Below are 17,794 nucleotides of genomic sequence, written 5' to 3' on the forward strand. Positions count from 1 at the left end.
AGCAAGTCTGGTTGAAGTCAGGAGTCCAAATATAGGAAAAAAAAAAGTTCATACAGAGGTAAGTGGAATAGCATGCCACTTCAACCCATGATGTGCAACATACAGCCTTTTCAGGGTTAGCCAATTCCATCCTTGAGTGGTACAGTCTGTCAAATAAGGCTTCGGAAAACCCTGCAAGTATTTGGTGAATAACTTATTACCCAAGGAAACAGTACAATCACCTTGGCTTATTGATTACTGGAGCTTGAAGTACAGGTAATCCTCGTATAACGCAGATGTTAGGCTCCACAGAAATGCTGGGTTATATAAATTGCGTTATGCAAGCCTCAGATCACATAAAAAAGTAGGGTTATGTTCCAAAATCATTCTTTTTTTTTTTAATTACATAAACAACAATGATATCCAACAAAAAATATATGTTTATTTAATTCAGGTAATTCATGTAAGTTAAGAAAACAAACTATGAAACAAAATACATAGTATAAACTTATAAAAATAAAAATTGTACGTAAACTTTATTGCTCATAATGCATAAATGTTTTAGGCAAAATAAAATAAAGTGCATAATTTAATCGTAATCATTGTCTTCAAAATGAGCATTTCATAGATGTTCTTTATTTATGAGTAGCCAGACGTCATCATCACTTGAAATCTCTTGGACGTCATTTGTATAATTCTCATTGAATACTTCGGCTGGTTTAGTTATCAAGAAGTCAGTAATAAAACCTTATTTACCACTATGCTGCAATTTTTTTAAGTTCATAATATGGAGCTAAACAAATATCCAATTGTCTCATGAATTTTCCCGAGCAATCCATTGAGGGATGTTATCCATAAAATAACTTCCTAACTTTCTTGCCAAGTCCAATCCTTCTGCTAATTTCTTTAAACTGAATTCCTTAATGGATTCATCGCAATCAGAATCTTCGGCAGAACTTTCCCCGCCATTTGGTTCAACATCATCTGTTAATTGAACCAGTTCTTCCTAATTTAAATCTATTTCCCCATCAATTATTTCATTAATTTCATTTTCAGTGATGTCACAAAAACTCTATGTGGCCATTACTATAAAAATTGTAATAACCCTTTATATGGTAAACAACTGACGAACATGCATGCTAGAGGGTATTTCCCCTAATATGTATTCGCTACTTATAACTACATGTGCAATATGGGCAGACACAAATTTAATGAATATAAAATTTGATTTGTAAGTCAGGGGGTGAAAAATATATGAAAAGATAAAGGGTCACTACAATTTGTAGATCGTGTTTTTATTGAAACCGTATTGATAAGTACCGTGTTGAACAAGGGTTACTACAATTTGTAGGCTGTGTTATACCGAAACCGAGTTGCATAAGTACCACGTTATATGAGGGTTACCTGTATTTGTTATGTTTGGTCTCCAGAGCAGTCCCTCTTTTCTGTTCTTCTCATACCATGCTTCTGCTACCTCTCCTTGCATACAAAGTAAAAAGAGAAGAGAGAACAAAACAGGTGACAGTTAATGCAAAACACTGCAGAGATCTTGAACTTTCTGCCAGACTAGTTGGTTGGGATTATCACGATAGCAGTTAAAGCTATAGAGATAGTGTATTATATTTAAAGTATATGCTTACCCAGCCAAGTTTACCTATTTTGCAAGATGAAAAATATGAGTTTCTAAGAGAGAAATGTTACTGCCTCCATATGAGACCAGCTAATTCAAGTTTAGTTAGATCTGCAAGGAGCTGATCGGCAGCAATTGAAACAAACCCGATGGTAACATAACACAAAGAGGCTTTCCAATCAGCTAGAGAAAAATCACATCGAACAATCTATCAGAGTAAGTGATGTGATTTTTCTCTTCATTTTGAAATCATCAGAAAAATTGAGAATATATTTTTTTTTCTTTGAGGATCTTCTGTTTTGCAGCAACTGCTTTTTAATTAATAGAAAAAGTGGGTAGAATGCATGACATTGATGAATGGTGCTTATTACTAGAAGTATGAAAGCTTAGTTGAAGATCATGCATATGTAAACTGGAAATAAATATCCTACTCCAGCAGCATGTACTATTCACAGAAATGTACCCCATGAGAATATGGATATGCTTCATAATACATTAATGATAGCAGGTATATCGCACGTGCAGCACCACGTGTAGCATCATCATCATTCTTTCTGCATTGGGTAGGCACATTTTTAAAAATCCATCAGTAATTACTGAATGTCAGTTCCGATTTTTTTTGGTAGAATACTTATGTGAACTTGTGCTTATCTTATTAATGAAATTGTGCTTATTAATAATTATTCTGCCAAAATGATATGGAAAAGTTAATGCTATCTTACTTCAAAGCAAAAAAGAGAATTTCTTTTTTAGAATACAGGCAGTCCCCAGGTTACGAACGAGAAAAGTTCCTGAGAACGTCTTTAAGTCGGATTTCTAGTAACTCGGATCCTTGATGAACAGAATATAAGCGGTAATAATGATAGCAATAGTATAATGGCTAATATGTAGCAATAATATTACAGTGTAATACTGCAATAATAATAAATAATATATAAAATAAAATAAAATAAAATAATAACAGTTCCAAGAACCAATATTCAAACATAATAAGTGTGACCCAGGTCCTTAAATTTGACTTCCAAATAACAGGAAGAGCTGCTTTAATAATGCAGTGAAGTGCGGATTTGTTTACTGCATGAAAAAAACTAGTTCCTGAATTATTTAATTATTAATTATCCTTATGGGGGAGCCCATAAGTCAGGTCGTTCATAACCCGGGGACAGCCTGTATTATGCAATTATGCATTACTGAAATCAATCTTTGCACGTAGTGAAATACATGTATATGTGTATTGAAATTTCAATTTTATGATTATTACAAGTGAAACAAAGGCCACAATTTGAAGTCTTAACAGATTCAGATGGCGAATCAGATGGTGATATGTGATTGGGCACATTCACCTCCAATAATTGTTGTGTGGCCCTCACCTTGTGTGCAAGGACTGAGTCTTGTTGGAAGGTCCACTGCCTACTGTGAAACAAGGTGTTGTTCAGGGGCCATATCACAGATTTCAGCACAGTCTTGATACACTTTGGTAGAGGTTTTGACCACTTTCTCACAGAATGCAACTTGGATATCCCCTGATACATTACCCCCCCCACACACACACCAAACCATCACTGATAGAGGATGATGACTTCTCTGATTCCTGGGTGTTATGGTACATGCTGTGCGACCATCCAGGACATATACCAGATTGTTTTGGCAGTTAAATGATTTCAGTGGTGAAAATCTCATCTGTGTCTTTTAATCACATACTGCCGGACAAGTGCCTTTGATTTTATTACCCTCTGCCACATAAGTTGTCGTGTTAAGAAGTGTCAAAAGTCAAACGACGATAGGCTCACCCCTAGGTCTTCAGTTAAAACACGTGACATCAGTCTCTAGGAAACGGTCATCTCTCACGACATTACTTTCTGCATTCTCACAGGATTGTGGAGGCATGCCTTCACATCCCCTCACAAGCTGTTGCATCCAAATGCATCATCGGTCAACCTGTTCTTTGGCAGCAGATACATCTTCTGTATCATTATAGTGGTTAACAGTCTGATATACAAACATCCTACTGATCGTAAGTGTTTTTAGCATGTTCAAAATAACAGTTCTTATAATCTCCATACAGCTAGACAACTCTCACTACTGATAAACACATGAACGTTAGTTTCGAACAGTACCACTAATGGAACCAGGCTCGTGCAATTCTGTGGGCAGTACAGGGGTGTGTGGAAACTATAACAGTATTTATGGCAAGACTATATACAATAAGATCCACACTCTTCATAAATGCCATGGAACCCTACAGAGTATCATTACTATCCACCAATTTCTGAATTACTTCTGCAATATCTTAACTGCAGATCTCAGATAACATCTCTTGTGGAGTCCCCTTCACATAAAGGGACTGGATTGCTCTTCTACTCTTGGGATGCCACCAATTTTGAGATGTAATCACCTCAGGAATGACAATTCTTCCAGTTTCTTGTAATATGTGGGTTAGTATTCCATCTAATCTCATGGCCATATTTGCAAGATTTTGTAATATACTAAACAACTTGAGTTCATCTGCCTCTATTCTCATCTCTATCAACATCAATCCTTGCAATTTCTTGCAAGGATGAAATACTCTTTAATTCAACTATTTCTTCTGTATGTCTCATTCCTACAATTTTGGGATTTTCTTTGGCATGCTTAGCCAATGTAATTTCATAATATGATTTTGCTTTCCATTTCATTCTCGTCAGTTGTCTGTGCTTTTTACTGCTCACCACTCACATTTTTTAAAAAAGGAATCTATGCACTGATTAGTGATGCTGTTTCGAGTTATTTGCTTTTAGAGATATGTAGATATATGAACAAATCTTTTTGGTGCTTAGTTTAGTTCAACTATAACTCAATAGCGATACTGTGTAAAAAATGTTTGGTGTTAAAAATAGATGCAATTATTATTATTAGAGACCTTCAGGGAATCACAGCTAACAGTTATCACTCTGGCCATTTCGGGATATTATTCTTTGCATGCAAGGTGTATCACATTAATGCATCTGCACATTGCTCTTTATAACAAAATTCTTCCAAAATTTCTATATGGGGTCACTCTTTCTAATGAGACCACATCTATGTGGTCTCATTAGAAAGTGACCAGGTTGAAATGAGTCCAGGTTTTCCTCCTTTAGATCTTCCTCTACATTATTCTCTCCACTGCTTCTTGGGTCTTCTTTCTCCTTGTATTTCCATCATCATATTTTTCATTTCACCACATTACATCCATACCATCTTAATCATGCTTCATTTTCTTTCTAATGAGACCAATTCTTTGTCCAGGTTTTCCTCCTTTAGATCTTCCTCTACATTATCTTTCCACCGCTTCTTGGGTCTTCTTCTTTCTCCTTGTATTTCCATCATCATATTTTTCATTTCACCTCGTTACATCCATACCATCTTAATCATGCTTTATATATTTTGTTTGTAATTGCAGTCACTTTTACAGTTCCTCTGATGTGTTCATTCCTCACCTGATCTTTCCATGTTACTCCACACAGCCATCAAAGCATCCTCATTTCTGTAGCACTAATCTTGCTTTCACTGGACTTCATAGGCAGTGTCTCCATTCCATATAACATTGTAGGTCTCACTACTGTCCTGTTAAATTGCTCTTTATAACAAAATATAAACCCAATATACATCTACAAAATATAAATGTGTAAAAAATGTTCAGTATTAAGAATAGATGCAATTATAATAATAATAATAACAATTATTATTATTATTAGATTTGCTCTATGACCTCTCTTGAGGTCATAGAGCAAATGTCACACTTTCTCTTAAAAACTCATTCACTGTTCCACTCACTCACTGCTCTGTGAGAGAAAAATATAGCTCTCAGCCTCTTTCTTAACTGAACACAAACTTCCATGGATGACCCCTTGTCCTCTTCTTGCCTTCCACAAAACAAAAAAAAAATATCAATTGATAATTTATAACATCCTTTCAGAAGATTAGATGCTCTATCATATCATCCCTCTTTCTCCTATTATTAGTGTGTATAGTACACATATTCCTGATCCATTCTTGTAATCTACATTCCATATCTTCTCTTCTTTGCACTTATGGAAATTCGAGTAGTAATTATTAAATATGATACAAAAAGGGTGAGAGAATTGCACATGATTATGAATGAATGAACTGATCAGAACAGCTATAAAAGATAAAGACTGAATTATGCAGCATAAAAAGAAGTCTGCGACGATGCTGCAAGTATTTCCCAGGAAAGAGCCAGCGTAACAGAAAAAACAGAAGGAAAAAAATTACTAAATGTTTGAAGACCTACATAAAGATGCCAATTAACCTTTATGCTCGCACAAAACAAAGCCACGAGTCTTGAAGATCAAAATGTAAACTTGGAGTGTTGAGGATTCCCAATTCACAAAGTGAATCAAGAATGATCACAGATTTCTAGGCTAATGCTAACATGCATAATATTAAAGTGAAACTACTAGTGCAAACATCATAGCACCCAGAGTTCCTTAAGGCTTTATCCAAAATCAGAAACATGGTTATCTTCAATAAGTTTTTTCTATGGTGACAAATCTGGCTTGAACTAAAAAACAAGATCACGTGGATTAACTAGAGAGAGAAACTATGGAGGGGGGGGGGGACAAATTCAGATTGTTCTAAGAAAAATACAGCTGAGGAATTTAAAAATAAAGCCACTTTCAGTTTACTATAATGAAAACTCCAGAGCCTTCAAAGATGTTGCAAAACTTTTGCTGCTTGTTGTACAAAACCAGTCTACAGGCATGGCAACTTGAGTAATTTTTCATTCATCTAAATTGTCCACCATTTTGTGAATGAGATCAGAAGGCTTACAATGAAAAAAAAAAAAAAAAGAATTAGCATTTAAAATCTTGCTGTTAGTTAGCAATACCTCAGGTCAACTAGCATTAAAATATCAAGATGTAATTGTTGCCAGGCATAATTCTCATACAAATAACAGATCATGACATTATGTAAACCTTAAAAAAACATTACTTCTGAAGAGTTCTCTTCACAGGTAATATTCAAGGCAAAATAATATTCAGTGAAAGAAAACTGAATACCACTGAAAAAGGTGTGTAAAAAAAAGTATATTTACAAAACTGTTCTTAACAGTTTTGTAAATAGTTAAGAACAATCTATTGTTACACCTTAATACCTTCACTATGTGGAATTTTCAGTTATCATGGTGTAACATGAAGAGAAAATAAAATAAAACCCCTGAATAAGAGCTAATACATAAATTATTTAAAGAAAGAAAAATATTCTTGTATCCAAGTAAAATATATAACAAAAGGTGTTTGTTGAACTAAATAATAAAAGAAGGAATATATTACAGTTGTGATATGAAAAAATTAGCTAAGTAAGACAGAAAAGATTAGTCATAAGAAATTGTATGTGAGAGGCTAGTTTTAACACCTGAAATGAGAGATTAAAACATTAAGTAAATTCTTAGAAAATTTTGGAAGGGGGATTAATTTGAGGCTAGCAAAAAAGCAAAAGACTATTGCTCAGGGTCAATTCCCGAATTGAGACGTCATCACGTGAGTCGCGTGCTTCCCGACCGCAGGATGTTTGGCAGAAAAACGCCACCCTAATTGGTCGGTGAAGTCGAATCCAGTAAGGGGCGGAGAAAAGAAATTAAAGAAGGTGCCGGTAGGAGTCAAGGTATAAAAGCGTTAGAACCCCCCCCCCCCCCCCCCCCCCCCCCCAACGAGGCTTTTTCCCGGATAGTTTCTTCATGAGCTTTTTTCATATAGGTTTTTCACGCAGTTTTCCTGAGTGGCGGGGTTGGAGTTAATCTCCGTCCGACACAACAAGGGAACAAAAGTGAGTGGGATTTCAATTCCTATGGTAAGAAACGAGGAATGCCATTTAGCTAAAGGAAAGAAGGTATTGTCTATGTGTTTCATCATTCTGTGACAACAACGAGAGATAGACGTCTAAAAAAGTCAGTGCCCATGTGGTGAGTTTCACAGCCATTGTATAGATGATTCTAAGTGTGTCCTTAATTCAAGTACGTAAAGTTAAGATCGCAAAAGCCCAGTTTAATGCCAAAAGAACTTAGGAGTGGCAGATTATAAAGGAGTTCATCCCAGGATAGTACAATCGGAAAAACGGTAGAGACCAATATAGAAAACCCAAGTTCAAAAGGTACTGTAAAAATCTCGTTAATTGAAATCGTAGGTAATTGTAATCATTGTTCTATTACTGAACAGTTGAAGAGACTAAGGAAAATTATACTAGGACTATAGTACATGACTGATTGTAATGAGAGTATGCTTGTTAATATTAATTATATAACTATTCAAGTGTCCTGAGATTTATGCATGTGTAGGAAAGTTTTAGGAAACTTATAGGAAAGTTTTCAATGTCAAAGTTATGTGTTAGCACAGTGAAAGGATAGTTTAATCTACATAGCTTTAGATAATTAAATAGAGTGAGTTGATCACATATGTCCATGTGCTACAGCATATAGCGTATTCAGACTAATATAGGGTTAACTAAAGTGTTAATTAGATCTGGGATTATATATATGATTGTATGTGTTGAATTTGTTATGGCGGCATGATTGCAATACCCATAAAGGATCTTAGCCAAATACTTGTGATTAGCTAATGTTATTTTGTAAATGTTTTCTTAGTATTGAATTGAGTTATATATATATATATTAGAAATTGAATTGTACCATGCTAATGAGTTTAATAAACCTTTGTTCATTGATAATACAGTTGTCTGAAATTGCTGCCCAATGCACCACTTGAAAACGTACAAACCTAATCACGCGGGAGGGGAGAATATTTAGATGAGTTACAGATAGTGTCACGACTGCAATATTGTTTCACATTCAGACATATTTTGGTAATTGCTCCTTGTTTTTGTATTTAATATCTCAAACTAAATGTCCTAAAAGGTGCAGTATAATATAAATATTAGGGACACTAAGGGGAGAAATAGCTTAAATATTTGTATTATTTTGGGTAATATCTCGTACATAGATGAAAGTTGGATAAAGATAAGTAGAATTTCAGTTGTAAGGATAATTGTTAGAATAATAATCATAAATTGGGACACAACACTATGAATGCTGAACTCTGTGGGTTTGAAGAAGAGTGGGATATACAACTATTAACTTTGTTGAAATGAGCATGGAATTAGGATTAGATCTTAAGGAAATGATTTTAATAAACTATTACAATGATATAAAGTTATACAATGTTATAAAGGAAAAGAGCAGTGATGATTTAATGGAGCTGAAACACTTGAGAGAGGTAAAGTTTCTGAATACTAGAAGACTGAACCACCAAAAATACTTGAAACCAGGCAGATTCGGAGATTAGATTCAGGATCTAATCTCCAAAGGATAATGAAGGTTTTTCAAGCAGCATATGATACTATGCTCACTACAGCGATTTATGATGAGAAGGAAAAAGCTATAGTATAAACATCAATGACTAAATAATGTATTTTTATAATCAGAGAGCCAGCAATAATCAAATAGTAAATATACATGTATCAGTTCTCTTCGTGCAATATACACACACTACATATCTCCTGAACAATTTATCAGTTTCATAACCATTTGGTTTTACGAGACCTGGCTTTTCAGTTTTAACTATCCACTATTAGAGTTGTGTGATGTTAACTTAAACTCTTAGAAGGAATTAACCTTCTAAAGGACATACTGCAATCATAAAATCAATACAGATAATTTTCCTTTGTAGAATCAAGTTTTGTATAATATATAATAAATTCAGTATAGCAAATGGGTTTCATTACAAAATTGTCTACTTAGCAAAAATGCAAAATTAATTTTTTAATGGAAGCTACAGTCCATTTCAGAATATGTAATAAGCAAATACAGATCATCATCAAATTCCTGACACGTACCATCAGGGATGTACAGGATATCATGACAGTACTACAAGATACACCATTACTAACTTTCATAAAGTGCAAATACAGTATAATATGGTTAAAAAAATGAAATGGAAAACATGTTTGAAAAGATTTCCCTTTTAGATATTCAATTTTCGGGTGAGAAATATCATTTTCAGATGCTATTTCTTACCTAACTACTCAGACTCGTCAAATCCTAAATCCATGATATGAAATATTTTCTCAAAAAAACAAATACAATTAACAAAATCAGCCAAATCAATGATTATTTTCTCTCTGCACATTCTAGCAGTTCATCCTAACTTGATCCTAGCTATGAGTTTTATCACTATCCTCAAAACTTTTTAAACCCAACATTGATTTTCAGCTTAACTTCAAACTCACTGTACTAACTATTTATCCTCTTTGATTGTCGTTGCTATCTTTCTGAATGTTCCTTCAGCAGTATCAAGAAGCTACAATGTTTAGGCATTCAAAATATGTCAAGTTTCTTTCTTATCCTCAGCATACCTAGGAAATGTTGCATTATAGGTCTAAATCTTTCATGGATAGGACTGCCATTACACTAAGATTTTCATTGACTGACACAATTCTTCTTCTTCCTGATTATTTAAAAGAAAATTCCATGAGGTTTACTACCAGCATTATGAACTTTACTTGAGTATAGTCTAAATGAGAAGGCAGAATGTGTACAGAATTTTGATTAACATGCTGACCTCCCCACCCCCCCCCCCCACACACACACCAATACTTGCAAGAAGCCGATTAACTATAAACAACTGAACTCTAATGTTACAATAAAAATGCCTGAAGCATCACTATAGCATTCACTCAAAACTAAATTTAAAGCTAGAATGCTCTTCACGCTAATAAAAAAAAATGAGAAATTTATGATCCTCTTCGGTGGAAAAAAAAAAAAAGTACAGTAAACCCTCGATTTAACGGACAAAATTTCTGGTCCAACTGAAAATTAACACACTGTTAATTTTAAAATACTTTTAACCAAGATTTGCTTATAATTAAATTAACAGGTTATTTTTTGTTAATTTCCTGTTATTTTTAACAAATTTTGGTGAATAGGCCATCATATTGGAAGTTTTTTTCCCTCACTTGGTTAGATTATAATAAATTTGTTTAATCCTTTATCCAAGTGTAAGCAAACAAAGTTTGCGCCTGAAGTATCTTCAGGACTGAGGCAACTTGTGGTAAAGTGATGAGAACTTACATAAGCTCTCATCACTCCTAGTCTTAGTATCTCCCATAATGCAAAACACATCTCCTTACGGACATTAAGGGAAGGGCTACTACCCTGACCGGTTTCGACCTTTATTGAGGTCTCGTCAGTGGGAGTCAGACTGAGAGGTGGTGATACTAAGGCAAAAGCAATGGAGAAGTCATATTTACCTATACGAGTTGCCAAAAGGTGTACCACCTTATTATTAAATTACTCTGGATTTAGAGAAAGATGTTGTAAGTTTTTTTTTCTCCTCCCTAAGGGAATAATATTTTGACCCCTGAAAAGATGAGTTCAAAAAGTAAGACCTATTCCATCGAGTACAAGAAAGGAATTGTGAAGGACTCCCGGGGCAAGAATCTTACAGCTTTCTGCAAAGAAAAGAAGTTGGATCTCTGAATGGTCCGAAAATGGCGAGCAGAGTACAATAACCTTGGTCAACAGGTGGACGAGGGAAATGCTAAGAAGTGCACATGTGGATCAGGTCGGCAACCATTATTTCCTGAGCTGGAGACATCATCTGTGAATGGATTGTTGAGAGCAAAGGCTTTGGTTGTGTGCAGTGCTGATATTCAAGCATTTGACCTTGCAATGGCACCACAGTGAGAAATATCCCCCAGAAGAATTCAAAGCATCACAACACTGGCTGGATGGCTTCCTTCAGCGATATGAACTGTCTTTAAGAAGATCGACAACACTGTTCAAGCTAGAAGATACTAAAGTTATTAAACGTGCACTTGCATTCAAGTTCTTTATTGATGGCATCGACTTTTCTAAATATCAACTCTCCAACATGATTGCTATTGGATGAAACAGCAGCGTTTATGGGCCAAGGATCTCAAATGACAATTGATCGGAGGGGTGCCTCATCAATCTATATTCCCTCCACTGGTTACAGAAGTGCACGTGTTACCTGTATTTTGGCAATTTGTCTGGATGGAAAGAAAGCCCTACCAAGATAAGATGGAATGTGTTTCAGGCATTTATGTTCTTGAAACCAAAAAGCCTGGTGCACACAAGCAGTTATAAGGAAGTGGTTCAATTTAATGTTGCCACTTGTTTTGTGAGGTGGTCAAAGAGGTCTGCTAGTCTGGGATTCAGCCAGCACTCATCACACTAAAGAAATGAAGAATTTCCTTGCAGAGAGAAGAATAGATCAAATAATGATTCCCGTAGGAATGACTGCCTATCTCCATACTCTTGATATTGCAATAAACAAGCCATTTAAGGACCATCTGCGCATGGAAATCAATGACTACATTGAAAATAAAATGGAGAGAAATCAGCATGGAAACTTTGTGAAGCCTAGCCTGCAAGAGGCTGTGACTTGGGTGAAGAATTCATGGAATAAAATCACTGACAGCTGTGTTGCTAATGCACTACAAGCAGGCTACATGGACAAGAAGTGATTATTTAAGGAGCTCTATTGCTGGGCATGAGAGATTAGGGCCAATGGTTCTGCAGGAAATGGAGTCGCAAGAAATTCAGGCTGGAATTTGGGGTTTGGAGAATTAATGTTCCAGAAGATGACATGACTGTATTTGAATAAATGCAGATTTTTGTACATGAATAAATGTGGATTGTTGTACATGAAAAAGTAAGACATCCCCTTTTGGAGTAAAAATTAATATAAGACCCAGTCTTATTTTTGGGGAAATACGGTATAATCTAACCAAGGGGAAAAAAAAACTTCCAACATCTTTCTTTAAATCCAGAGTAATTAAATAACAAGGCGACACACCTTTTTGCAACTCATATAGGTAAATGACCTTAGTATCACTACCTCTGGGTCTGGCTCCCACTGACGAGACCTGAATAAAGGTCGAAACAAGTTGAAAGCTTGGGTGATGAATGGCAATGCTGTAGCCCATGAAGTTTTAACTGAGGCTCGGCTGTTGCTGTTACTCCCCCTCAGATGATATATGAGCAAATGAGCGGCTCTGCTCGGTGGTCGTGTGAGCCTGCCACGGGGTAGAGCCAACCGATTCTGAGAGTTCTTCTCAGTGGCAGGGTGAGCCTGTTACTGAGGGGAACAATGCTGAGTTTTTGGAGTTTGACTTGTACTTGAACATTCAATAGAGGTTGAAACCGGTCTGGGTAGTGGCCCTTCTCTTAATGCATAGCATTATACAAGTCCACAAGGAGATGTAATTTGCATTATGGGAGATACTAAGACAAGGAGTGATGAGAGCTTGGTCCACCTTTACCATGAGTTGCCTCAGTCCTGAAGATACTTCAGGCGCAAACTTTGTTTGCTTACACTTGGATAAAGGATTAAACTAAATTTATTATAAGGCCATATGTTGAAAAAACACTGTAGTAATTTAGCCAACATAAATGAGACACCGCTCATAAAACATGTTTGGCAAATGATTAGGACATGATCACACCAATCGCACTATAATTGGTTCTTTTGTCGTGTGGCGTGACTTTCTGCAGTAGTTTTATTACACACGTTTTCATAATTTTAGGGAGTTAATTATAAAAAAACAGCAGAATTCTAAAGTTCAAAAAAACTTGATAGTTTTTTCAAAGCAGGATTACCTAAACCAAGAGCCTCAAACATCGAACATTAATTTATCTAAAAGTGAGAAAATTGTGTTAAAAACTGTAAAACAATTTTTTTTTTTTTGTTATTACAGCTAATATTAATAAAATTGCAGTATAATGTTAATATTTTAAAAAATTTGCGATTTAACTGACACTCCTTATCCCCTATTAGTCCATTAAATTGGGGGTTTACTGTATCCACTTTTCCATTTTTATAAAGAAAATAAAAATAAATACAATAACCATTCTGTGCTATTGTCAATAAGTATTCATTCATGTAACTAATTACCTCTTATCATACGAGATTTTGGATCTTCATTCACCTTGGCCCTATTAACTATCTTTTGAGCTTGAGATGCATACTTGAGAATAATTAAGGATTACCAAAGAGGACAGAATGCTAAGTCTAGTTTTTGTGAACCTTTCATTTTAAAACTATAGCAAGAATTATAAGGAAACCACCTACACATTTATATATGATAAGCAATACACAATATGCATCTATTTATAAATTTTCAGCTACTTTGCTATAATCACATTCATATATGAATGCGATTATAGCAAAATGATACTATGATTATAGTATCATTTCAAAATGGTAAATACCAAAAGTAATAAGGTAGTCTTATTAGTTAAAGAGAAGAAATTGTTTCTCTCCTGGGAGTGATAAACATGGTACAGAACATGAGTGCATGCACACAGCCTGAATAACTCAGTTAGCAATCAACAATAACCTCTGTTTGGAAACACTTGGTTCGAATTCCATCTAGGATACAAAGAATCTTTATAATTGTTTTTCAGTGAGGATGAGTTAGCCTGTCTCACACAAAAGTTGCAGGTTTTCCTCTATGTAAACAGGCAAACTAGCTAGAAGAACATGCCCAATTAATAACATAATACACTGCCCATAAGCCTAGTTGCTTCAACTTTTAACTTCTTGAGAGGTTGGAGATTGAGTATATTTATGGCAATATTAATGGAATTATCACTAAATCTGGATAACAGTAGATTTGGTGTATCGCCTGCTGACAGTCAACCTGATGGGAGGGTACTTATGCTAGATTTCCGATGTGAATGGTGAGACTCGATGCACGTTTTCTTATAGAAAAATTAACTCTAATCTGATTGGTAAAGAATAAGGCCTAAGAAAGGAAGACAGTGATTTCCATTTACAACCCTGTCTTTAGATGAACAGTGTTAACCTAATTTACAAACTTTCAGAGCACTGTCAACACTGCTGTATGGCAAAAATACTATGCAGAAAACTACTCTGAAAGCTTAGAATGAATGTAACAGATGCTTAATATTTCTTTTTGCAATAGATAAAGGCTGCATAAAGCTCTTCCTGATGCAGTGAATGAAATTTAGTATAAAGTCTGTAAGAAACTACAAAAAGCTTAGTCCTTCGAGTTAGAAGTTTCAGGCTCCTTTATATAAAAGGAATAATAATTCAATCATTATGGAAGCTAATGAGAGGGAAATGGCAGTAGCTCAGGATAAACAGGAGCGTATAGAAAACTCATCCCAATGAATGGAGAATATTTCACCTCATACCGTACATTGATTTTGACATTAGATTATGTCTCGTATAACAGTTGGGATGTAGAATTCGAAACAAAACTGAGAACACAGCATCAGCTTCTACCTAAACTACATAATAACATTAAGTTCATAAATAAGGCAATGTGTGAACTGCACTAGTTGTCCAACCTTAAGTTTGCTAAGGAATTTTGTTGTTATTACTATCAATCATCATAATCCACATTAAGTTAAAAACAAAATTCATAAACCTAACATAAAGCTTAGGTATGATTTTTTTTCATGACTTATTTTTAACAGTATTAACAACACCAAATGAACTATTTTATAAAAAGATTTTTATTAACTTGTTTATATTTCACTGAATTTCAAATCAGCATCATCAGAGCACAACACAGTATGTATATGCAACAGTGAGTAAGTGAAACAATACAATTGTAACAGACAAAAGATTTCAAGTTCCGTTTTGGCACTCTCTAATGTGGTAAAAAAAAAAAAAATACAGCTATGTGGGAGTTGCTGTTAAGATAACAGTCTCCCAATTTTTTGGCAAATTTGAAAGAAAACTAATGTGTTATTTAAAAGTCGTTACAGATCCAAAAGATTATTTTTTAGTCAACCATGTCTATGAAGAATTCTAACCTAAACAAATATGGTTGCATTACTTTGCCAAAATTTTGGGAGACTTATCTTAAGAGCAACTCCCACATAGCTAATTTTTTTTTTTTACATTAGAGGGTGCCAAAATAGGACTTTATATCTTTTGTCCATCACAATTGTACTGTTTCACTTACTCACTGTCAAGTATACATGCTATGTTGTGCTCTGGTGAAGCCGATTTGAAATTCAGCGAAATATAAACGAGTTAATAAAACATCTTTTTATAAAATAGTTCATTTGGTAAAGTTAATGCCATTAAAAATAAGTCACTCTGTCCTACATATATAAATATCCTCCAGGGGAAGGTACATTATTTAATAATTTTCATCTGATATTATGAAATACTGATTACTTCAACTGATATTTTGTTATCAATTTGGGTTATTTCAAATGTCACAAAGCCTATGAGTGCATTTAAGGGATTTATTGAGTAACAGTTCACTGCATTATTACCATAATTAAGTACATCTTCTCCTAAAGTTCTTAAACTTAACATTACAGATGATCTATACCATAGATGGTGAACCTATGGCACGCGTGCCAGAGGTGGCACATCCGAGAATTTTGCTGGCACGTCAACGATTTACAGATGATATCCTTTTATACGCTAATAAATTATTCAACTTTTTTAATTATTACAATACGTACAAATTAAATTTTGTTTTACAGGAGAGAGCAGCTATGAAGGCGTGCATATGATTGGTGCAGTATTAACAATAGATCACGCGACCAAAAGACAGACAACTGACAAGTGTGGAGTTTAAATGCTAATTCTCTTCAACCGAATTCCGTAACATATGAAACTGTCATAACAACACTCACTATATATTTCCTAGTTTTAACACATTCACGACGGGATGTCTTTTATCGTTCGGACGGAACTTCTCATTACCGGCGGGCTCAACTCACACAAAGTTTCAACCCTTAAATTTTATTCCTGCTTGTTTGTGTTTGAGCTAGCAGGTGAACTCACACATGCATTATATGTTCAGTGACCATATTTTTTGGGAGAAAATAAAGTTCAAAAAAGAAATTGTTTCATAATAAAAAAAAAAAAAAAAAAACAGGTTACGTTTATTTGTTTCACTAAAACTAAAAAGCTTTATAATGTTTATTGTAAAATATAATCATATACATAACATTTTAAATAATCATATTATTACTTAAAAAATTTTTATTTTGATACTTTGCACAAGAATGAACTTTTTTTTTAATAAATTAGGTTTGTGTTTAAAAATTTATAAAACTGTATTCAATTCATGTCAAAGTTCCATTTGGTATAAATGAGTGCTTTCAATGTTTCGATTTTTAATTGGTTTTTTCCACTAGTCCACATATTGTTCACTAATGAAAATACTCGTTCAGTGTGGGGGGCATTAGATCCAGGGAGACATAAGCAAAAATTTAACAATTTTTAAAATGTTTTTAAAAGATACGTGTTTATCTGCAAAATATTTAAAATATTCAACCCTACTACGTCATTTTGTGGCCATTCTTCGATCTTTTCACTGGTTACATAACTTATAATACATGAAACTTCATCAAACAGTTCGCTGTCGTTTATATTTAAGTTCCAGTGACTGGAAATGAACAAAACACTTTCCTCGATCTTCGCCCGCAGAGGGATTTCTCGTAGTAGGACCCATTCTAATACTTCCATTTACACAAAACAGCTGTTCCAGTTATTTAAATAATCAATGCAGGTTTGGTAATTTTAGAAAAAAATATATATATAAAGGACAGAGCAGTGAAATAAAGGACTGCCCTCTTAAATAAAGGACGTATGGTCACCATCTTTATATGGCATGTTTCAATTCATGGTAGCCTTTGTAATCTGTCATAATGACATCGAGAATTTCAAATGCAATAAAACAAACACTTATTTCATGTAATTGAAAAATTGGACAATAGTTTTTAGTTAGATACTGCGTTTCAGTGCAACATATGGTTGCACTGAAACACGGTTGTTGACTTGAGTCTGTACAGCATAGTTTCTGTGGGAGGGGAAAATAATAGTGCAATTAGAGACAGTTGGAATAAAAACGGCACTAACTAATGAATCACACTATTTGTTGAGAAATATATTACACAGACTGCAAAAGCCTCTGTACCTTATTCAGGGATACAATAAAACTAAACTTGCTTTTCTTGTATCTGCAGTATAATGGCTTTGGGGAGGGAGTGTTTTTAACCAAGGGGGAAGCGAGTTACTATCACCTCGACATGAACATTTTTAAACATTTTTCGTGTGCGAAGTAATATGCAAAACTTTTTGATGTATTTTTTCGTAAAGTAAAATCAGGGGTGCAAGTTATATTTGAATAAAT

At 34.5% G+C, this 17,794-nt stretch overlaps 1 protein-coding gene across 7 annotated transcripts in view; it reads right to left on the reverse strand.

Moving 5' to 3' along the window:
* The window catches only part of LOC150110591 (kinesin-like protein KIF14), a 716,770-nt gene that overhangs the window by 487,134 nt on the left and 211,842 nt on the right, over positions 1-17,794 (reverse strand). For all 7 annotated transcript variants that reach the window (XM_090399877.1, XM_090399854.1, XM_090399845.1 and 4 more), the window contains one exon: positions 13,558-13,631. In XM_090399877.1, the coding sequence (XP_090256003.1) occupies positions 13,558-13,631 (74 nt within the window). The remainder of the gene's footprint in view (positions 1-13,557; positions 13,632-17,794) is intronic.

The sequence above is a fragment of the Typopeltis vanoorti genome, chromosome 1, assembly GCF_054136105.1.
Source record: "Typopeltis vanoorti isolate ZY-2024b chromosome 1, IOZ_Tvanoo_1.0, whole genome shotgun sequence".
NCBI lineage: Eukaryota > Metazoa > Arthropoda > Arachnida > Uropygi > Thelyphonidae > Typopeltis > Typopeltis vanoorti.